Source organism: Bombus pyrosoma, linkage group LG14, assembly GCF_014825855.1.
Source record: "Bombus pyrosoma isolate SC7728 linkage group LG14, ASM1482585v1, whole genome shotgun sequence".
Classification (NCBI taxonomy): domain Eukaryota; kingdom Metazoa; phylum Arthropoda; class Insecta; order Hymenoptera; family Apidae; genus Bombus; species Bombus pyrosoma.
The window spans coordinates 9,548,030-9,573,122 of record NC_057783.1 but is presented as its reverse complement, the minus strand read 5'-3'; the positions used below and the strand labels follow the sequence as shown (position 1 = coordinate 9,573,122).

The 25,093-nt window shown below is 35.2% G+C and overlaps 1 protein-coding gene across 5 annotated transcripts in view; it reads right to left on the bottom strand.

Annotated features, from left to right (window-relative positions):
• The window catches only part of LOC122574958 (zwei Ig domain protein zig-8-like), a 433,576-nt gene that overhangs the window by 285,764 nt on the left and 122,719 nt on the right, over window positions 1-25,093 (bottom strand). For all 5 annotated transcript variants that reach the window (XM_043743242.1, XM_043743243.1, XM_043743239.1 and 2 more), the window contains one exon: window positions 10,398-10,561. In XM_043743242.1, the coding sequence (XP_043599177.1) occupies window positions 10,398-10,481 (84 nt within the window). In that variant the 5' untranslated portion in view covers window positions 10,482-10,561. The remainder of the gene's footprint in view (window positions 1-10,397; window positions 10,562-25,093) is intronic.

Here is a 25,093-nt window from a genome sequence, read left to right as displayed (position 1 = left end):
TAAGCAATCGCTCCAAACTATCCACAACTCGTTCGTTTACGGACAATTTAGGTTTTATCGTTTCGACGACTTTAATTTACTGATTAATTTCGAAGCTTGATCTTCCAACGAAATTTCATGTTCTACGTTTTAAAATTATGTAGATTCGATGCTGTCGCGATCCTCGAATTCGTATATTTAAATCTGTTTTTAACAAACAAGAAGACATTTAATGTTTTAAGAACACGTTTATCGTAGAATTGATATTGAGAAATCCAGCTTAATATCGTTTTAATTTTGTTTTAAATTTGAACTTGTTTTTGACATTAGAAGAATATAATTGGGTCAGAGATGACCGAGAGAACGCAGCACAGTTAAATATAGATCTACATTATTTTCAGCGCAATAAATAGAGGCGCAATTAACCAATTACGAATATTTTTTAATTCGATTCAAATTAATTATATGGAAATTCTATGAAATTGCAATTATTTTACGTGTCATTGAAAATTCTGGAACTTTGAAAAACCTATTTCATTAAATTCGTGCATTAAAATTTCACAATATATCCTATTTATATTACACATTCTTTTTAATTGAATGCTACATCTCTTTCTTTTAATTTTCAAACTGTTTATTTGCCATTTTCCATTTGTATCTAAATAGAATATATTGTGGTATATTAATTCTACTTTTATAACCTGAATTTCACTTTAATTTCGCGAAATATATACAATTCTATGGTAGCTACTAATGTTTTAGATTTAAATTCTTCCTTTATTATTGGCAAAATGTGGTCCACGTAGATACGTCCTATAGATTGATCTTAACTTCAAAAACGTAACAAATCGAGAAGCTTCTGAGAACAGGGCCTTGTAAAGATTTTAATAATTCACCTATTTTACTGGAAAATACACTCAGCACGTTAGCTATATTAATGACCTTAGATAGTAATCAGCTTACATTAGAAATTCATTGAATCCATTTCACCCTTGAATTCTATTGCAGTCGTTAGGTGAAACATAATGGAGTTAACTCGGATCAGATTAAAATTAAGCTTTTTTATCCAAACTGAATTTCCATTTGTTTAGAATTAAATATCCCGAAATTACTATAGAAATTTGGACTTTTTGAAAGAATTTTTCGATGTAGAATTCCCCTTGTAGCTGTATTTACACGTATGAAGTCATCTACTAATTTTATAATAGAATAGAAAATAGTTGATTTTTCCCATCTTTGCATTCTAAGTTGATTTTTCCCATCTTTGCATTCTAAGTTGATTCTTCCCCATTTCAAGTATCATCATACGTAAACGCAATTATTTAAAGAGTTAGAATTACTAATATAAGAAATGCGAAAAATCTTGACGACAAACAAACGATCATTTACCAAATCTGTCATTCGGAATTCTGTCATTTTATCGCACTATCCAAAGGTCGAATTACTAAGAACGCGTGTTATACGATAATAATATTGCGATTTCGAATTTTTTTTTGTACAAAACGTACACGCTAAATGCCTGAGGTATTGTATAGTATTATAAATATATTATACATATGTAGAATTTATATAAAAAAATTATAGAAATCTTCGATAATATTCTTTTAAAGACAAACTCAAAGTATTCGTCAAAAAATTCCTCGCTTATTTTGACGATACGAACGACTAGAATCTTCACTTCGCTTTGATCTTGGTGAAGTAAATCGTTCAGTTCAACGTGGATCAAGCACAAAGTGTCTCGTGGAAACAGCAACTCATCTTTCTGCTGGCGTCTTGACGCGCCTTTTCGAGTGTGACGATAAACGAAACGGAACGTTTCCCAAGTGATATTTATGCGAAATGAGGAAGGAGCCGTGAGACTTTCGAAACGATTAAATTACGAAACTGCCTACTGCTGACACTTTGCTCGGCTAACTTCGTTCCGTGGCATTCTCAAGAGGTCTCGTTTGAATTAAACTTTCTTTAACGTCGCTGCTGAAACTGACTCGCAACGGCTGTAAGTTCGCTTTTCAAACGTATTATATACATGAGTTTGTATATTAGAAAGTTGAACTGTTCGTAGATTTTTCAGGGGAAATTACTTGGATTTATTAAAAAATTTATTTCGTAATCTCGTAGACTCCTCTAATCCAACGATTGTTACATGATACGCATCTGATTAATAAAAAAACATTGTGGTTAGTACACTGCCATAACGGCACGTCAAGGCCAAAACTATTTTATTCAGGAGCTTTTGACACGAAATTTCTTTCTCCTTGTTCCACGACTGAATATTCATTAGGTCTCTGATTACCTGACTGTTTCTTCTCCTCTCATCTCAGACGAGCGTTAAAAAGCTGGACATTCTGTTGTATAAAAGATAATATCGAGATACCCCAAGAAGCTGAAATGGAAACCGTGCCTGCTTATCATCTTCGAAGATTAAAGTGAAAGTTTTAGCGATGTTTATAAGAATAGAAAAAGATCTTGTGGAATTCATTTGCAAACAATCTCATTCGCAAATAAATTTGCTTGTCTTTTTTTCATTTATTTCATTTTGGAATAAGTAGCGCGCAACGCGTACAGCACTTTCGATGAAAATATCTTCGTGTTTCGTTATCGACGTGTAATATTTATATCCTTTAATGAAGTGGGCGCATAGCCTACGCTCTCCCTTCGTTTATATTTAATATTCAGCTAGGGATTGCGGGTTATTTTCAAGCAGAAGATAAATGTCGTTTCGCTACGTTGTACTCAGTATTACGTATTTCCTCGCCTTGTGTATCTCTTAATAAAGTTAACATTGTAGTATTACGTATTATCGTAGCTGTTCGCGATATCACGTCGGGCAATAGCTCTTTGTTAGCAAGACTGTATCTCCACGCTTCTCTTTTATACCCTCACAAACGTGACGTCGTATAAATGAAATGCGCTGCTATGAGCTTCATTCGGTTTTTTCCCCATTAAACTTCTAGCGGAAACATTTCATGTTAAAACTATCTCTAATTAGATAACTTGTGTTTTAATTAGGCTAGAACGTAGCTAAAACTTGCAGCGCAAATTGCATATATTTGAACCGCGAATATCGTGTCATATGAATATTTTCGAGCAGCAAAGTTGGATAATTTAAGTCGAGCACGAATAACTTATATTTATTGTAAATCAAATACCTTTATATAATTACCATAATACTTTGTATAATTAATTGCCATATCACGAAAGTTCGCACAATACGTATAGTGGGTGAGAAAAATATTTGGAAATTGGAAACATATACTTGGAAAAATTGGGAACCTATAGAAAAAACGTTTCTTTAACATGTTGTACGTATAATACGTTCAAAAATGGTTCTGTAAGTGTAGTAAGTTATACTATTTAAAATATCACACTAGTTATATATCATAAAAGAACCTATACCGTAAAGATCAAAATTTTGTTGCTCCTGCAATGAATAACGAAAGTAAGTAAAGCAAACCTTAGGGATGGTCGTAGCAAATAAGGAACAAGCCTCGTACGAAAATGTGCGACTTGGGTCCGACGGAATCTTGTTCCGGGTCAACAAACGCGCACAATGTAACGCGATGCAAGAAATTAGCAATGCAAATGCTTTGTCCCATTTTACGGATGGGCAGCCTGTGTAAGCCGCGTAAGCCAGCGCGAAGTCGCTACCGCCACACGTGCAAACGTAGTTAATGTTCCGATTTCGAACGGGACTAAACCACTGACATAATATGCCAGGGTAAACACTCTGTCGAAATTCCAGAACATTCTAAACAGCATTAGGCGGCCTGTCGTACATTATTAACTTCGTTACGAAAGAAGAATACACGCTTGGTATCGCGAAACAACTCAGCCAATTCCTCTTGTATTATACTCCGTTTCGAACAACATAATCGAATCGGTTCGTCGCTGCCAGCTATTAGTTCTACATTCGTAATGGTAGATTTAATTACGAAAATATCGAGATACGTGGCATAGAAAACATTTATTTAATTAGCAATTAATTAGTGTGGCGAATAAACGGCGGATTTTATATTTTCAAGAATATAATTTAAGAAAATTCTTTTGCCTAGCAAGTTTCATAGAGAGCACTGTGCTCCGGACACTTTATATATTTTTTCATATTATACGCATTCTGTGGAATTCCTCACTTTTTTTTTGAAAACGATAAGTGCGAATTGAACGTTTAATGTTCGTAGAACTTGTGAAGTCAAATACAGTAAGAAAATTAACAAATTTAATTTACTATGCTTGTCCATCATTTATAAGGACGTTTAAATTTTACGGTTATTTTACGTTTTCCACGTTTCATAAAATGAACAAGATAAATGTGACTGCATAAAATTATGTGAATTTATGAGAGCCATGGCATGGCAACCTGAAATTACTTTATCAGTCGACAACGTCATGAAGTAAAATATTCCACCAGCTCACTCTTCATATTATTTGTTACGTGTTGATTAATAATAGATTTGGAATAGTATTGGAACTTGTTTCATCGTATAGGTCTTTAAAAACGAGAGATTTGAATTATTTTTAGCATATTCATTATCTTATCCTTATCGTTATTGCAATAAATTTACGTCCAATCTTTAAACGTCAACCACTCAGAAGCTAAACTTATCAATCTCATTTTCTGCGACTATCTTAATTTTAAGAATCATTTTTTCCTTGCTTATATTTATAGAAATATGAAATTACATCAACAGTCAGAGCCTATTTATTACATATATTCACCGCATGTCAACTTGCAAATGTACATAAAAGCACGAATAAAATGAACATCGAAAGTTTGTGAAATTTATTAATTAAATTATTTGGAAAGCATTTTTCAAAAGCTTTCTTTCCTTGAGATTGTTATCGCGGTTATTTTATTACATCGAAGTGACAGGGAATTTTTGACGAAAAGAGTTGGACTACACGTTTTAATTTTCCAACTTTAATAAATTTTAAATAAACATTCATTATTCGAAAAAAACATTTTCTACGAGATTTTTGCGGAAAACCAACCGAGAATATCAAACGTACAGAAGTTAATTCTATTTTACATCGAGCTCGTATAATTACAGATATTTATTTTACGTTTTAGAGTAATAAATTAAAAGAAGAAAAGCACTTTAGAGACGGTTGTTTTCATTATGAAAGCGAGAGGGTGCTTAGCAGAAAGACGATTTTTTCCCCTCTGGCAAAAATGAAAATTACTTTCCTTTCAAAGGTGATTGCAGTGAAAGGATTAATAATAATAAAATTGATATTCGTGGTAGTCGTTTCAAAGGAAACGGAACATTTTGTACCGAGAGCGTTAGAAGTAATCGTTGGAAAAATCGGAGATGTTTGACTCATTGGCCAAGTCCAATTAAACTCGCGTAAATCACATTGATCGCTGACAGTTTCGCTTGAAAAAATAATATCCGTGTTAAATCTTTTAAGAAATAAGAAATCAATACGAATCTTATCGATACGCAGACACCTAAATTTAGAAAGAATTAAAACATTTTGGAAAAACTGGAAATTTGTCAAATGTTGATATGTTTGAGCATTTTTATCGCTTGCAATGAATGCCTTAATCAAATAAAAAATCTACTGTACGATTAAACAGAATTTATTATGAAACAGAAATTATTTACGCATTTTCAATTTACAATAAACAGTTCATACTATTGCGTATAGACTAAATAAATCGTAATCATTTCCTTTTACAAAGCGATAAATACAAAGATGGTGCTGTGTGAGAATATTGGTGTGATTAACTGCAATTCTACCATCCTAACCGGATAGAATTTTTCCGGGAAGATTTAATTTGTATTCGATGGAAACTGGAGGGCTGGACGTACTCTTAAAATTTAAAGATAAAATTGATTGGTGTTATTCCGGCGGCCTTTCTAGCCGATTCTAAGGGTCTTCTAATTGCCTCATTCGGTGAACATCAATGGCTTTAAAAGGAAAGGAACACCACCGACGAGCTGTGACCTAATTAGAAGGGATGAAACGATATTCCGGTCGGTTCCACGGCCTGAAAACCCGAAACTCGAAATTTCTCGACGTGAAAGCATGGAAAAAAGCGGCCCGGATTTCGCTACGCATCGCGTGTACTCTAGCCCTATGCCATTTTCTTCGCGCAACATGGTTAACTTGCATTTTTCAAGAGCGTTCAGAGACGAGTGCCATTCCTGGAAGCGCAGCGAATTAAATTAAGAAATATCTGTCGAGCAACTTTCCTCCGCGATAACGATGTTATATTTTCCTTTAAAAGCTGCTTACAGGCCATAATTGCGTTTCCTTAATTTTTACATCGCTTGACGGTGAGAAAAAAGACTTAACGTGACTGTAATTCAACATTCTTCTTTTATTAAAGCTGCACTATTTTATTAAAGTCCGATGGGTATATTTACGGAACTCGGCGCATGAAATTCTCTTTGAATTTAACTGTTCGTACGTAAAGAAAGCAAACACTACGTTTATCACAATCTGTGTGTTTATCGTAATTTTATATTTTCAACAATTTGTACAATATGATCGATCAAGATTCTCCGACACACTATGCATTCTGTCCATTCGTGCACCTTTAAATTTCACATAAATGCATGAAGACCCATAGTCTAGTTATCAAAGTGAAGATATAGAATAGCATAGATTTCTATTCATCCCATTATCGAATGTTGGTCACCTTTTGGCTCTGGTCACAGATGCTTGAAACTCACATTACTGAACTACCGGTGAATAATTACGACGTTAATCGGCAATCAGAGCAGCAGTCCTTTCTCACGGTTAGCAAATAATTTCGTGACAATCCTGTAACAATGACCTTGTTCCCAGAGAACGCTGGAAAAGCATGATAAACGCGTTCCAACGGAATCGATCATCGGCACAGAAAGTGTATTTTGGTAGTTGGAGAAAATTACTACCAACTCAGTAAATTTGGCTAAAAGAAAATATTCCACTCGTGAAATGGCGACGAAGTAGGAGACAAGGGCGAAATAACGATTGTAAATTTTCAGTAACATTCGTTGCATTACGGTGATGTTCGATCGAAACGAAAGTGTCCGACTAGTTATCGACTGACACTACTTGTGACGAGATTCTGAAAAATATGAAATTTCAGTAATTTTATGAAACGAACTCATTAATGGAACTAATAATAACGCGTAGATGAAGTATGAATTTTTGTCATTTTTATTAGCTTTATTAGAAACTCGATGATTATTTCAATTTACAACATACAATAGTCCAATAGAATTTAAATTCCATAGAAATGCCTTTAATGAAAATTGTTTTACCGGTATAGCGTATATTAACAACAGTTTCGCACGGCTTATTATTAAATTTACTCGTTCAAATAAATGACATATACAATTTCAAATAAAAAAACAAAAGTTGCTCTCTTTATTTCGTGAATTTTCGTCCAATAGAACAAAACTATCCTCGCTATACATTGGTTTCGGCTAAAAAATTACTTCTTTTACCATCAACCATTTTTATGAAATTTTATACCACAAAGTTAGATGAAACGTCCTATGTACTGTAGAATATATCATCGAACATATTTCACTTTAAAATGTTATTAAAATTTATTCCTTTAGAAAAATGCTCAAAGCAATGTTAATTTTGGAATATCTGTTAAAAGTAATTATTAATCTAAATTCACGCTCCAGTAAATATTTGAATAAAGTACTAGGCTTCAAATAGTGTTTCGTTTGTGCTACCAAGGAAATAATGCACGCTTTTATGAATAGGAAAATAACGAATCAGAATTTTTCACCGCGAGTATAAGGATGAAAACATCATTTCGCAGGAAATGAATGGAGACCTGTTCCAATTGCTCGTTTGCAAAGGTATTAACGTGTTAAAGTAGTCTTTCTATTCTGATGTGCAGATGTTTCGTTCTGACCCGTATTAACGAGCAGCAGGAAAATTTGTAACAATCCGAATATTATCACCGCAAAAGCTGTACCATTACGTCACCTACTTTTCCAATGAATTAGCGCGGTATTTGCTTTTATATCGCTAACTTGTATCATCAGAAAGTCGATTAATATATAAACATGTGCGATTCCTATTACGTTGGTCGTTTGTCAGGCTCGTCGCATGATACCAGCTGCAATAAGTTACATATTTCATATTTGCACAACTAGGACGTTTATTGCAGACTTTGCACGCTAGGTACTCATCAAATTCTGGGTACTGTAATTTCTGTTTAATCGGCCGTACAAATCATGGTAGAGGAATTTATGGTTGCTCGCAATGGTAACATTTAGACGTAATCTGTCACGTTCGCAGAAACGGAATAATTATCTTGTAACTTGCAACTTATTTGCTCTCTCAGAAACATTTTTCACGTTTCAGAATTTCGTTCAACTTCTTTCTTAAGATCTGAGAATCTCACCTTAACACGATACTTTACGCTCTATATAATTTAATGAAAACTTTATATACTGTAAACTACGTTCGACCACACAGTTTCTGCGAAACACACGTTTCTTTCTTTCACGAACATCTTCTAATTAATCCTTTCGTTTTCATCATCTGTTCGCTTTATCCAGAAATTTCGCTACAGTTTTTTAATGCAACCCAATACAAGAAGCTTATATGCGAATTTAGTTCAATTGTGAACTCGGTGAAATAAAACTTAATTATTGCAAAACGTGACACATGAACGCGCTCGTGTCGTTTAAAAATAATTCCCTCGGCTTCGTAACATTTTTTATAGAACGTTGCATAATACTTTTATCACCCACGAGATGTTACGCTATTTATCGATCAGTAGCATCGTGTAACATCGAAAATAGCATCGGTATAGTCAGCAGATCAATACTATCGAGCCAAATACTTCCACCTGTTACTGAATTTTTCCATGCACGTCTCTCCTTCCATGTATATATCCATAATTTTTTTGGCACAGCAGGAAAAAATGAAAAATTTAATGGCTGCACATGTATTCGCCCGGACCGTCTTTCAGGCCGCCTCCCTTCTTGAAACACGCGTTATGCATATTCTATCAACGAGCGCGGCTGGAAAACCGCACGGAGCGGTAATGGCATCCTAGAAGCCTCTCGGAATCGCCTAGCTTCGTTCAATGTATGCCTCGGATCGAAGATTTTGAAAAACGATCGGCCATTCGTGGCCGCAACAGGGTGATCCTTTTTGATCGTACGCGAAGTTGCGTGCGCGATTTCTCCTCTGCGTGTTCTTCCCTAGTCAGCGTGATATTTCTCCGTGCTACGAATTGTATTGGAAGAAAGTCGGAAAAATACCGACGAATAAAGTTAAATTTCAGAAACTTCTGACGAATTATTCATGAACGTTGTGTCAAACAACATTTCTTTTCCTGTTGAATGTTTCTCCCCTGTTTTTCAATTCCCAAGATTCTACGCGTGAGCGTCTTGTTAGCGGAGTGCTCTATTCTATGCTGAGCGAAAGAAATACGTTTGAAATATGTATATATAATATACATATATATAATATATACCTATAAATAAATAAATATATATATAATAACGAAAATGCTTAGGGTAAATCAGAGTCTGGAAAATCGAGTCTATTTTGGGAATAATTAAATTAAATACAATAACAGTTAATAACAAATCTGCTAAAAATTTTACAATGTTTTTTGTTTTATATTATTTTGTCGAATTGCGTACGATTCATTTTGTTCTGTTGAGATAAATACCGCGACATTTTACAGACTTGGATTCACGTTTGTATGAAGGTGCACTGTTGTAAAAACACGTTTGCGAAAGAAAGACACTTTCCGGACAACCGAATATATAAAATAAGTATAAAAATTTTTAAACCTTTAGATTTGACGCCGATTTTTCCATGGTACATAAATATTACATCAAGTAGTCGAGGTTCGAATCAGCAATATGGTCGAAACTTAACCGTCTCAACGCTATCTAAACACTATATTTTGAACAACAGTTCATAAAATTTTGATCTGTTAATGGGGTTTTATAAAACGAAGATATTCCTATCTACAGATATTTATCGTATATTCGCACGTGTGATAGATATTTCATTAGAAAATTCAGGTACTTGTATAATTTGCGAAATTAAAGAAAAGAATCTGTTGTAGTAATTATCTTAATAAGAAGCATCTTAATATTTAAAGAACAAGAAAATAAGTTAAATTAATTTGATCGTACAATTGCTGCAACTCGCTGAAACAAAAAGATTCATGAAAATCGGGAGTTTAAAAATCGATTTCTACGAAGACCTCGCTTCTCGTATCGTATGTATTTTGAATTTTATTAGATTTTATTTTGAATTCAAATGTAAAGGTGGACGTTTGTCACGAGAAAAGTTATTATGACCTGGCAGCTGAAACGTATTATACGAAAGAAACTAATATAGCAATAAAGGATGAGAACATTCTTCTTCGTTATTGTCCGCTATCAGGTGAATGTTATACCTGACGCGAAGTAAAAGGTAAATCCTCTTACCTCTTTGTCACCTAGCTGATGAACTCTGCAGTGAAGGAAAGCAGTCTGGCCAACCGCGGTGGTCACGTTTCGTGGAACGTTCATTTCGAACGTCGGTGCATTGGTGATGTTGTGATTGCCGAAAACATTTCCTCCCACCAGCTTTTGATCCCGAGCAAATGTGCCTAGAAACAACGATTAGGTAAAATTTAATTCACGAGGATTGTGGAATTGCTTAATTAACTGATTATTCGTAGGATTTATTAATAGAATTAAAGTCAAATGGGCAATGAAACTATGTTTAACACTTTGGCTACCACGCCGAAATCACATGTTTCGCTTAGGTCGCCACGGGAGTATTTTTATTATTCAAAGCATATAATGGCAAAATAATAATAAATTGATTATGTAAGACAACATTTTTCCCCAATGAACCGTTTATCTTATTGGTGGTCACGGGTGACCACCGTGTCGTCTTGCTAACAGTTGATAGCGACATATTATAGCAAGGCTCCGTTTATTTCAACAAACCATTCGCATTCGTTATTTCGTCGTAAGCAAAACGTCCAGAATATATTGTTGAAACGTGTAGAAGATATTAATAAACGGTATTTGCTCATTCTATAAATACTAGTAAGGTATGTGCATACTTCTAACTTCAATTATATGATTATAAAGCAGCATTTACGATTGTTTTCTAAACTGTGTTCATAATAATATTCATAGATTATCCCACAAAGATATAGATGCAAACACAGTGCACCGTTAGATGCAAGATTTGTTCCCCCTTTTTTTTATTAATGTTTTAATAAAAACGTTTAATTTTTCAATGGGGCATTTTTAATTTCAAAGTATCTTCTATCTATCGGTTATATTTAAAATGCCCTAATTAAATTTTGATTCAATTTTTACAATCGTAAGAAGTTCAAGCGCTCCGATCACCAATGACCACCGTGGCGTCACAGGAGAAACCGTGGCCGGTCATATATGACCAACGTGGCAGTCAAAATGTTAATTTTAAGATCACCACCTTTTGCATATTTTTATGTTGAAATTTATGCGATGGTTTCAAACATTCAAGTTTGAAATTCACCTGTTCGTTAGTAACACAGCGTTATGACTGTCTACATAAACATTAATACATTCAATTTAAATCTCGAATAAAAGTAAGGTAATTTTGAAAAGCACGCGAGAAGGATTCGGACATTGTCTGTGTTAACATTCACTTGATTTCTGAGAGCAAGGTCCTACAGTCACTCTTAAATTCAAATAAACGTGTCACTATTCTTGAATATTTATTTGACGTCGAAATGTATTATGCAATATATTTATCAAAATCACAACGTCACGGATTTCGTCATCGTTCGCCTCGTAGTAACAAGCTAAGCGAAATTCAATAACTCCTTTGGAAATGGAGGCAACGTCAACGTCGCCAGTAGCACCTGCGAGTCTATTGTTCCTACGGTCACGATAGCCTTTTATGACAGTAACTATTATGAGATCCCAGCCGACAAGGAATCGCCGTGGTGCATTGTGATTTCTATTGGCTATTGTTATCGTTATCAAGAGAAATAGCGGATTCCAATGACAGCTGTCAATGCCTACTTCATTATTGATTGTCGATGCTTGAACCAGATAGCTGTATGGCTCTCCGACCACCGGTAACCAGAAATCGTCAAAGGTTGATTAATCTAAGCTTTTAACAGGAAGATTTCGTGAAAGCACCAAACTGTTTCGAGTTATGCGTTTCCTCATCGATATTCTTGTCGAACACGAGCGGCTCCTTTTCGGAATCCAACAACAGGCTAACTTGTGAACACTGTGATTTCAACGACAAAGCGTCGAATTTGACTTGAAGCGTACTAAGCTTAATGCACCCATAAATTAGGTTACTTGCAGGTTATATTACAGAGTGTAAAAGCCCTATATGCGAGCAGTACTCTGGATTCGTTACTCCAAGTAGAAGTGTTATTCGCAAATTTGATTTATCAAGCGTCTTTTACAACCTGGACTTATTAAATGACGGATACTTCTTTTTATTTTTTTCTAAGAGAAGATAGTTCTCATTCCTTGGTTTTAGAATATACAGACTGAGTTTCTAACATTCACTTTGTAATATCCCGCTGTCATGCTGATGATACGGATTTATTCGGTTGAAAAGTAAGAAAATACAAAAGATCAAACTTGATTTTAATCTATACAGTGATGAATTTATTATTCGATATAATACGAAATAATACATCGATATACGTGCATATTTCACAAGTTTATGTCACATTTGGTATTGAAAATTCGATAATACGTTATTTAATCGATTAAAGCTAGTATCGAAATATCAGTTTTCTTTGATACTCTGCAAGCTTGTAGTTCTTGAGAAAGAAGGTTTTTAATCTAATGGGGTAACACGATATGTCTCTTTTACCCGCGAATGAAAACCTTTCAGTTGAGTTTTTTTTAACCTGATAGCACTTTGATTAAAGTATCAATTTAATATAAAATATATATTAGAGCCTTGAAATGGCAGCCTTTAATTTAATATCAGCTTTCATTACACTTCCCAGTGTCCCCCTTTTTATGAAAAAGATCATAGGCATTGGATTTTCTGTAGTTCAAACACACCATCTTTACCAGGTCGAATTACATTTATTTTATGTACCTTGTACACAAATATGAAAGCGTATTAAATATAAAATTACAAGAACAATTAGAAGTCTGAAAGAAAATGACTTCGTTTTCCATCTTCAAACAAAAAAGATTCGTGCTTATATACTCGAGAATCTATCTCGGCACGGTAACTCTATTACAAAGTCTCTCAGACGAAAATGTTGGCTTTCCATGAAATAACATTGATACGTACAAACATACCTCCGTCATTTCGCCATTTATCGGAAAGGCAAACGTTCGAATTCGCAAACGTCTCGTCGGTATTTCCATATGATAGTGCGAAATTTCGTGGCTAAACGGCGGGTCATCCGCATTTGAATAAGATTTGAATTTTCCATCGACGAGTTGGAACTTCGTTCGTGCAGAAGTACAGTCGAGAACAGAAATAAGTGGACAGGTGGTATCAATGAAGTTTAATCGAACTAGTACTATACTATATTAAATGTACTTCGGTTCAACTTATTATATATTTTTACAACGCAGATCTACGTATTAAACAATTGAAATTAATATTTATATTTTTGTATAACCAGCCGTTGTTTAAAGAAACTTCATCGACACCTATTTCGCCACTACCGCGCATTTGCTTATGCGCTCGACTGTATATCTATAGAACCAGTTATACCGTTCGTGCGCTGTTTTATAAAGAAAAATTCAATAACAGGAAGAGAGAATCTTCTTCTGAAAACGAATCTGAATGCGACGAACCGAATCGTCGTTGTTGTCGTCACGGCGATTACGCGAACAAATTAAATCTCACGACCGCTTCTGTCTCGTAACGATAATCTTTGCAATCTACGGGGGAGGCGCTCGTTGATTTTTCACGATGTTTCAGTTGTGTTGAAGCTGGAGTCACCGATTCTCTCTCTCTCTCTCTGTTTCCGAGTAGGTTCGAATCTAGAGGCACCGTTGGAAATGGGAAGAGATGAGGAAAACGCACAATCGACGTCATCCTGGTCTCGGGTCTCGTTCCGTTTATTAATCCGAGAATTTTAACAGGAGCTAAAGGAAGTGGCGCAATATTTGCAGATTGCGTCCGCCTAACACGACTCTGCCGGCTTATTCTTCAAAGACTAATATTCTACTTTCGCGAGTAGCCGAGCTTCCCGGGATATTGCTACTCCTTCGGCTAAGTGGACTCGAGAAAGATTTTTAGGATCTTACGACCAGATCCGCCAGATTTTTCCTAATTAACTAGAGAGACCGGATGAAGGGAATTGAGACGGTCTTTGGTCAGACTCGGTTCTCTCCTTGCAATTGATCGGCCTCATGCACTTGGCCTTCGTGACTTCTTTTCTCGGATGGTTGAATCGATGCAGTAAAGGGGCGGTTTCCGAGCTGCTTGGCCAACAATTCAGGGGAGGTTATCGTAGAACGCTCATATCGATTTGCTCGCTTCACGCATTCATTTGAATACCAGATATCTTGGTATTTTCTTTCCCTTCTTTTCTCTTTCTCTTTCTTAAAAGTCCTTTCTATTACGAACCTCCTTAGTTATTGAATTTTTTGATAATCTTGCGGAAATTCTCTACATCTTCTGAAGTACTCATAACGAGTGTTGGAGATTCGTGTATGAATAATTTTACCGACTAGTTCACCAGACTGTGGGCTGGTGTGTTTTAAATGCGAGACAAGATATGAAATATACGTCAGAATATACATACGCATAGTATATCGCAAAATTTTTCTTTCGTTGATTTTTCCGTCGCATTAACAATTACAACCGACATTTTCAATCCAAATGTTCTAAGAATCTGTGTACTTATTACATTACAAAAAGCAAGGAATTTTGAAGAATCGCACAGAACTAAAATCCATAAGAATGCGTAAAATCCTCGACGATGTGAAATGAGACTTTCCTCTATATCTTATAATCAGCACAATACTCCGCAACTCATAACTACGACAACATGACGGTGTGAAAGGCAGGATAAATTACAACGTCGTCTTTTGATCAGTCCATTCACTGAGACACCAAAGACACGGTCTTAACCCTTCCTCTATCCGCAACGGAGTTTATCCTTCACCTTGTTTCCATGTCGATATCAGGGCTGCTGTACACATCCAAAGAGATAGGACCATGTAAAGGAAAAGAGACCTTAAATCGACATTAAATCAATGTAATATTCTTCAAATTTTAGATTTTGTAATTTAGATGACATATTTCTTCAGCTTTTGGCCGTAGTTTAGATTTTCAGTTGCTTTTGGGAAAATTTGTCTTCCTTATCGATATATAAATTTCATCAGGTAATAAAAATATTTCGTAAAAATGAAGACACGAATAATATGGTTTTATAAACTTTTATTTCCAATAATCAACATTTATCTCTTATCGAAATAGAAAATCTTCCTTTCTTCTTGAAAAACAAAGCTGAATCATCTAATTACTCGACCAAACTACATCGATCAATAACAGACTTTTGAATAATTATTCAAACAGGCTCGTTTAAGTAAAACGATAAATAAATCTTTTGAAATCTCGTCGGACATATAATGTACAAAATGTAAGAGAATAAATCAACTGACAAAAACACGTATATTCCAAATAGCCTAATATATGTAAGTATAACGTTGCTTATGAATCGATCTATTACGATAGATTCCGTTCTATTTGCGACGTAGTTAATATTATTTTGATTAATAACCCACGTACATGTTTGATACGACTTCAAACAATCAAAGAAAAGAAATCCCCCTCGTATATCTTCTTTTCAGAGTTTTCGTATATTTCTCTGGCCGCGGTATCTTATATTATACGTGACGTCGCCAAACACGTCGGCTGTTACAGTACGTTGAAGTACAGCGTAAAATTATAGAGAGATATAAAATAGAGAAATTCGAAGCGAGTTTGAGGTCAGCTCGATGTCTCGAAATCGACCTGCCATCCGCCACTCGCGATTGTTGCTTGCACTGGAGTTTAAGGTTTCGTGACACGTACGCGTCGTCGTTCAAAGTCTCTTCAGTCTCCTGCGGACTTCCAGCCAACGATGTAGATACATTTTAAAGTATCAAAGTTCCGGTGCACGCGACCCTTTCAAATGCACGTTTATTTTAATCCTCGGCCAGAATTTGTACAACTTTACGGTGAAACATGTCTCGCTGTATATATTGAAACGTTCTAAAGGAAAAGAAATGTGTATACCGTAGCTCACGAAAGTATTGCACGCTTGAATATTTGTAAAGAAAAAAAAAATATATATTTTTTGTGAATATATGTATTATGCATGTTATGTACGTTGTATTACTTGTATTTGTATTATGTATTTTGAAATTTCATTGGCGCCGTAACGAGATCCGATTATCATAATTACATTAAACTGAAATAATATCTCAGCTTTTTATTTTCTGCACTGTTATCTGGAAATATAGATAATATCGATTTGTTTCAAACAACAGTAATTTCAAATAGTGAACGATTCGATTGTTCCTTTATCTGAAATTTGGTAAACGAAATAATCGTCAAAATATTTGTTTCTCTCCAGCTACTCTCCAAAAGATTCTCGAAAGTCTATAAATGTTATATTTAGTGTGTCGTGTAACACGTTAATATATTCAGATTTTCTTTCGTGGAACTGGGATACGGGAAACTTCGAATGTTTTTAAATTAGAAAATGTATTCATGAATGTTTGATATTCTAGGCTTATGATGAATAATTGTTTTCAGCCTACGTGATAGTTAAAAGGATGGTTTGAACTACCTTGCAACATTAAGTTTTAACTGCGTTCTCGCTGCATAATGATTGTAACATCATTTAGCATTTCAAAGAGGTCATTTATCATAAAGTCTTTTAAGAAGATTGAATCATGCACTCTTAAAAGGTGTAAATTTTGTACGTTATATAAGGGTTAAAATCTTCATGTAACGGAATATAAAACAGGAGAAACGACCATAAATAACAGCAAAATTTATGTGCGGCGAGGAATCGAGGAAAAATAAGTTTTGCTCAAAGGAATAAGATAAATGACACGTATCGTACAATGCATATTAAGAAGGAGAAAATGCAGTAAAAATGATACAAAAGTATTTAGAACACAGATGTACATACTAATTATTAACCCGCCAAAGACCAAAAATTTCATTTTCTTTAAAAAATTTGATGATAAACAAAATTAGTAAGAATAAAAATATAAAAACCTTGATGACACGAATAAAATACGAATATGATAAAGTGGTTGAAATTAAAATATTTAAAAAATGCTGTATATTTAAAAATCTGTATTAAATTGCCTGTCATCAGGTTATAGAAGTTATAAACAATTAATGACAACCATTATGTCACATAAAATACGATTCTCCTCAGGTATAAACGTGTAACATTAAATTCGCGTGTCAAAGTATATTTATTGCTAATTTTTCATCCGGAAAATACGTTTGAAAATGTAAATATTCCTGTGATATTTCAACGTCAATTCAATTCTCGTTAACTGCCTCCAATCAACCATTTTACCAGACATCTGTCCTGCGTGTAACATAAGCAAATCCTATTAATTGCTTTTCATATTCGTTCACTCTGACAGCATTAGGAAATTTTCATTTTCCAGAGAAGCATGACTTTTTGCAGTGGGGTTTTAAAAGTTGGAAAACAAGCGTGTCCAAGTCACAGCCGGATTTCCTTTGATGTCAACTAGCGTGATACGATTTTATTATCGTCCGGACCGGTATCCGTTCGTTAGATTTCGTCATGAAACTATTGCTCTCCGACGATCAAAAGAAAGCTAGTTACCGTTTGTGCACGTCACTTTTCGAAAACAGCTCACCCTATCGAGTATCAGACGGGATCGAGTTTTTATTCATATTTCAGTCGACACGCCTCTAAGTTCTATCTTCCGTGTCTTTATATCAAACTCCTTCGATCAAACACCAGAACTTTTTTATTAAAGTTCCCAGTGCTTCTTCTGGAATTATAATAGCTGCTAATGGAACGAATAAATTCCACGTTCGAGCATATCGTCTTATTTGGCTGCATTTTAATTTACCGAGAAACGATAAGTTATTCGGCAAGTTATTACGTTGACTCTGATCTACCGAATTTTCATTATCGTTCCTACGTCGTTGTTTAACGTTATTATATTATTTCACACAGTGCAATATGATTATTTCACGTAGAACGCCGATTCGTGTATTTCGTTATCGAGACATTAGGAAGAAAACGACGAGACGTAAAAGAGATCATTTGAAACAGAAACGAAGAAGAAACGAATCTCCCGCTACGAAATTCAAACTGTCCCACGTCGAATTTACAGGAGACGACGCGAAAAAAAGCTAACTTCCCCGTCACACGTATAAAGAAGATATTCCGCTTTTTACTGCTACCATGAAACGACTTAACGGACATCGAACGTGAAGGCTATCTGGCCAGTAATTCCTATGGTATTGCTTGGCGAAGACGGGCCATTTTCAACGCGTGTGCCGAGCGAATTCAATAAGGGCCATAACGAAATTTAAAAAGTTATACTGTATAAGGATTAGTATTTTAGCTTATAAAAAAATTATCAGATAATTTTAGTTACAGATAACCATTCCTTCGTCGATGACAATTATCAGATTGACAGTATTGGTAACTAAAAAAACAATTCCGTCATTGATAATAGTTATTGATAGCCGAAAAGAAGTTCATCGATAATTGTTATTGATAATCAAAAACAATTTTTCACGTCAATACCTATTGGTTATCGGCAACCAAAAATATTTTGATCATTTATAATGGTTATTCGTAGCCACTAGAACACTTAAAAATTTATATTTTTCGACTATTTAAATTTCTTTTTAATTTCTTTAAGACATAGCAATCACAGTTTTTCGTTTAAACAAAAATTAGGATTTTCGTCGGTGATCTTCTTTCTTTCTTTATTAAAATTTCTTAGCTGTAATTTTTGATCCCTGGAATCTGGAATTTAGTTCATGGAGAATAGTGAGCTGCTTCGGATCGCTTGTCGGAAGAATATTCAGTTTTGAATTTTGTTTTTATTAACACCGCCTCCCTCGTGGAATCATATCGACCGGCGGTCGAATTATGCAGATTCTGGCCTTGCCCGCGATGATGGAAATTTTATTAGTGTCGCCGGGATTTGTATGTTAATTCTGTGCAAAGGTTCCGTTCTTCGTTCTGCCCGTCGCGTCGAATCGATATCGCCTGACTCGATTTCCAGGCTATCGATGATAAAAAGTTGCGCAAAGCGAATTTACAAAATTATTATTGCTATTATTTATTTCATGTACGGGAGAATCGGTGGATCGTAAAACTGGAGGAATTGAAAAGCGCAAAGTCAGAAAATTAGAAAACAGGATACGCGTATAACAAAGTTAACGAATCAAAGATAATTCTTAGAGAACAAAGTGAAATAAGTATTAAGCGGCGATTTATTGTGTTTTATCTGTCCATAAAATCACGTGATATATTTCACGCGGTATTTATTTCGTAGTAGAAAAATCTTAATAGCGGATCTACCAAGGTATGAATCACTATGTATTTACTCGTGGATGAGCGATCTGGAATATCGAGTATCTCGAAGTAATCCGTGAATTAAATGCAATAAATATCAAAAATGTTGGCGATACCTGGTCCGGAGCGTAACATTCGAGGGCTAGTTTTGTCATTGCGGTCGTTTCGTTCGTAACTGATCAATAGATAGAGAACACTAAATAACGGAGTTGTCGATTGCAACGAGCAAAAATCGTTACATGTCCGAGCAATGGCTGCCCGGAGCATTGTGGGATCGTAATTCAAGCTGTTTGTTTCGCGATTAATAATACAGTAGTCGCGATAGCGCAGGCCTTTTTTCTCCGATCGAAAATCGCACGTTTATTTTCACACCGAACACATTTATGATAGCCAGTTAGTTATTCCGCGGTGTACATTAACTCGTCAATTCGCTCGGCTGTCACGAAGGCAAAGTGAATTTTTCATAGGAATTGAAAACGCTGACAAGTATTTGCGATGCTATCGATGTTATCTTCGCATCGAATCTATAAAAACGAATCGTTTATAAGTAATCAAACGTTTTGATGATTAAAATCGAATGAAATGTGGTGTAAAGTCAAGCGTAGAGAAAATAAAAGCTGCTGTTAGCTACGTGTTTTACAACGGAAACGATGAAACCCAACGATATAGAAGTGGATTGAAAAATGTATGGATAAAATGGAGATACATTTCGTGTGATAATGCAACACGCGTAATACCTAAAACTTACGGTGGTCTTTATACAAATCTATGGCTTAAAGTCTATTAAATTGCTCGATTTAAAAATTACACGGTTTAATTGATTTTAAAATTGTATCGTTTTCAAACTTTTCGAACATTTACACCGAATCGCATCGCAACTCACGATTAATTATTGCAAAAGTTGCTGTTCGGTTATAGTGACAGAGCAGATTAAATCAGGCTGTATCGATCGACGCATCAATTTATTTCGTAAATTTAATCTATATTAATAATGAAGATTTGAACAAGCGATTAACACGTTCCAATTCGGCGATATTATCAAAGTTATCCTTTCATTTTGTCCACTTTTCCTATTATCCTGTTCCATATTTTTATTTACTTGTCACTTTTAAAGAGGAACTCGCACCTTATCGAACATACTGATACGACACAGAAAATGATTCGAAAATCTTCCAGCTTTGATGGTTACCAAATACTTGAAACCTGTCCGTCGCAAATTTCTCACCAGCTTGGAATTTCCGTGAACGTGATATCCAGGATGACCGGCTAACCTTCTTGGTCACCTCTCCTGTGACATGAATCAATCGAGCAGCGTGATTCTCGGACGCTTCTTATATCGAATTTCCTCGCATATCCTGCGAATTTATGATACCTTAACAGGATCGATGCTCGAAGGAAACCAGAATTCATGGTTTTAGTTTCTAGAAACTTTTCGTGTATCTTTTATGGTCAAAGTCTGTATTCATAGGCTACAACTCCATAGAAAAGAGAGCTATTGGTTATTTATTTAATTTGTAAAGCGTTATTCGGAAGGATAATTGTGTTTGCGAGAGGAAGGATACAATAGTTCTCTGCTACTTATTTACTAGGTTGTCTGGAAAGTGTCTTTCTTTCGTAAACGTGTTTTTTTTACAACAATGCACCTTCATACTAACGTGAAACCAAGTGTATGAAATGTCACGGTGTTTATCTCAACAGAACAAAATGGATCGTACGTAATTCGACGAAATAATATAAAACAAAAAACGTCGTGCGTCTATTATTTCCTCATAAAACTTTCCTCATAAAGAAACTTTTCGGACAACCTAATAGAATTTTATAACACCAGTAATACATTAATTTTAATAATTTTAGTTCGATCAAGTTTGAAAGTTAGTTGACTAAATTTCTCGCGACATTGCGATTTCTTAAATCTATTTTCTTTAATATCAATTATACAAATATAAGAGTAATAAATTGTTGTATGTTATTTTGCAAGTAGAATTCTCCACGCCTCATGTAAATAACAAATCATGTTTTCTGTGAAATATTAAACACAAGTTTCGATATTGTTACTCGCAATATTTTCAAACTAAAATTCTATCGATTTACAGATATTTAGAACGTACGAACACGAAGTAATATATTCGATGAAATATCATTTTACCTGACGATATTTCATATACGATATTTTTATTATCTTTTACGCAACATGTTTAGCTACCGCGAGAATATGCTACAAGATCAGGTTTAAGCTGCAATTTCTAAATCTAAATGTTAAGTACGAGAGTTAAACTTGATGGTTGGAAAAGTAAACCGTAAGTGCAAGACAAAGAGAAATGTAACTGAAAAACCGTCGGATGGACGGTGAAAAATAAATAAATAAAACACTTATTTAAAGCAGCATGTTACGTGTAAATTATTATTTTTCCATTTCTATAAACGTCATTATTTATTTCCAAGGAAAATGCTCATAATCATGGCCGGCGTAAAATGGAATTAATTTTTCTTTCTTCTTTTTTTCTTTTTTTACAGCAATTTGTCACAGCCGCGATATTACACAATAATACTAACGAATCATATACGCAATAACGTACGCGTAATTTCGTTTTGCGTGAAATTTGCAAAAAGAATGAGCGAGACGAGAGCTCGGTTTTAATAGTCGATCATTCAGTCGGGATTTTCCTACGCAATTAAACATGAAAATTTCTGCAAAGGAAGCGGCCGCGCGCACACGAGTCACGGGAATTCATCAAAAAGTGTATTTTGCCGCAATGTCGAGTGGTTATGAGAATCAACTTTAATTACATGGGGGGAGGTCAGTAATTGCAGCCGGTTAATTAGATTTTCAGGACGGCGTATACTTCTCGCTGCAGAAATAGCTGACCAGCGAAGATCCGGATAATAACAATGCGCGAATAAATCTGGCTCTGCGAAAAGAATCTTTATATCGGTGCCTTATTAGAAGTGGCACGAGTCACAAGATCATTCGCACGATTGAAAGTACAACAAAAATTGCTGGAGAAATGTTCACAAATTTCATGCTAGATATTAATTTTAAGACAAGTCGTTATTTGGTATGGCTATGAAAACGAAAAACAAACAGTTAAGAAGCAATTTATATTACGTTATTCGAAAATAGAATAACTATACTATCAGTCGGACATTGATGTCCAAGAGTAAATTTAATTATTGCATCGTCGAATATCAAACGTGACAGCCAATACTAATAAAAATAAATGACAATTTCACAAGAAACAAAATGGAAAGTCATCGAATATATATATTTTTTCCCAAGATTTTATTTTGAAAGTACGTTCACTAACTAACCGAGTTCCTGCAACGGCAAAATAGTTCTACCTTTAAATCTACTATTAATTCTAGCCAAATGCGTGTTAGTGTTCCTTCTAATTCTACGTCGTTGTACGCCGCAGAAACGCGATGAAGATCGATTTTTGAAAATTAAAGCAATACACGAAGTGATTCGAGTTTCAATTTCCTCTGTGCGGTATCAATAAAGTATCAATCGTTGCGAGTCATCAAGCTGGCGGGGAAAAAGATAGGAAAAAGGAATGAGAAGGACAGTAAGGGGATGAAAACACTTTCGATTCTTGTTAATAACTTTCAATTGGAATCGAATTGGCGGATGGCAAAGGCAAAACCGATTCGTACGGCAACGCTTTTGGTCACATTTACCTAAATCACGTGATTTGTCTGTGACAGCTCAGTGACGAGGCTAAAGGTTGTGCCACAATTTCACGGCTGAATTTAGCGACGGTGCACCTGAAATCCCTTGGAATCCGTTGCTGGTTGGACTGCATAAAGGGACTCTATACAAACGTTATCACCATGGCTGACATGCAATCAACGTGCAAAACGAAACAGCTCATTTACACCGTACGATTAGCTTCGAAGGTTAGCCAACAATCATGCGAACTAACTGTGTCTCTCTGTTATTTCTACGTTGCTCCTTCCATTCCTATCTTTTCACTTTTCTATCTTTCCTTCCTGTTCCCCGTTCCTGTTATCGTCGTTCGTCAAGATTCGTTCGAATTAATCAACTTCTCTGTTCGGGTCATTTCAGTTGACGTTCAGTTGACGTAATTGGAAATCTTTTTTATCTGACAGCGTGCGTAATTAATTTTCTAGAAACATTGCGATAACAGTCGAAACTTTGGCTTTCTGTAAGTAAATTTATCGAGCAATTGCACGCTTACTAAACGAAATTCGCGCATTCAATCGGTATATACTATGTATTTTTCATTAACGAAGAAATATGTCAAATGTTTTCCAGTGACACAAACGCATGTAACGCAGTCAGAGTCGATACGTTTCCTCAAAGGATTTACGTTCGCTGTTTGCGTGATTTATTTTTTCCTCCATACTCGCCAGTCTTCAGATTTTCGATAGAAAAAAGATCACATTTTACGCAAATTACAACTGTGGAACTAGAAATTAAAAGATAATACGAAATCAAACCTGCATGTTATATCCGCGGTTATATCCAATGATTGAAAGATACAGCAGGCCATTCTCGTGAAGAAAAATCAGCAACGTTAACCGTTTTACATTTCCAATGCAATACATTTTACATTTTGCAGATTGAAAAATATCTGGTTGAATCACGTGCCATCGATATATTCAATATTCAGTTTCGGTATTTCCAAAAACCAACAACAAAAACTAAATACACAATGTACTCCACGATCAAAATGATTTAGAACCGTTTCGACATCGTAACAAATACCGTTCTAATGTATTTTTGTTGCACGCAAGTGCACGGTATCACAAACAAATTGCAGGTTCTGGATCCGACAGAGCGGTCAGGTTGCTGTTTTAGTTACAATTACAAGCGATATAACATTTGGACGCAATGTACAATCTTGTTTACGCTCGATTGCGTTCATTCCCATACTGTTAATAAATTTCGAAGATCCGGTTCCGGCAGTTCTCGCTTGTTTCAGCAGCCAACGCTCGATTCGTTGCACATCTTATCGTCATTGATGAAATGTTCACGAGACGATCGTTCCCTCTGCTTGGGGTTGAACGAATTCCAGAGTCACGCAAGCAATGGCGCGTTTAGGCGAAGAAAGGAAATCCTCGTTCTTCCCTCACTTTGGTCAAATTTAGCAAAACGAAAGTGCAAACGAGCATCCTTTCACCGTTTGGCTGTTGCTCGCTGAATCGGAAATCGGGCGTTCGATCGCTCTAAAAGTGTCCTTTGTCTTCAGGACGAACGTAACGAAATGTTCGTAGAGACGAAACCGAGCAGTGTTAACGTAATGCGTTCAATATTGGCAGTTTTATCACAGCTTTCCTGAACAAACGAACGAAAAATAAAATAGTTTCTTTTCTGAAAAGTTAGTGTCTCACCGACGTTGAACTTATACCGTTTCAAATGTTATTTTTCATCCACGAAAGAACGTTGAAAGTAATCGTACTTTCATTTTACTAAATTTTGTTAACACTAGAACTACCGATAGTTAACACGAAGCTTTTCTACCAAAACCAGTCAAAATGACTGGTCTTTAAAAAATACGTAATAATAGAATATTTTTATACTTATTGATTTATTATTTTCTTGCAGAAGCAATTCCATGTTATATAGTACATTTTTGGTATTTTTAATCC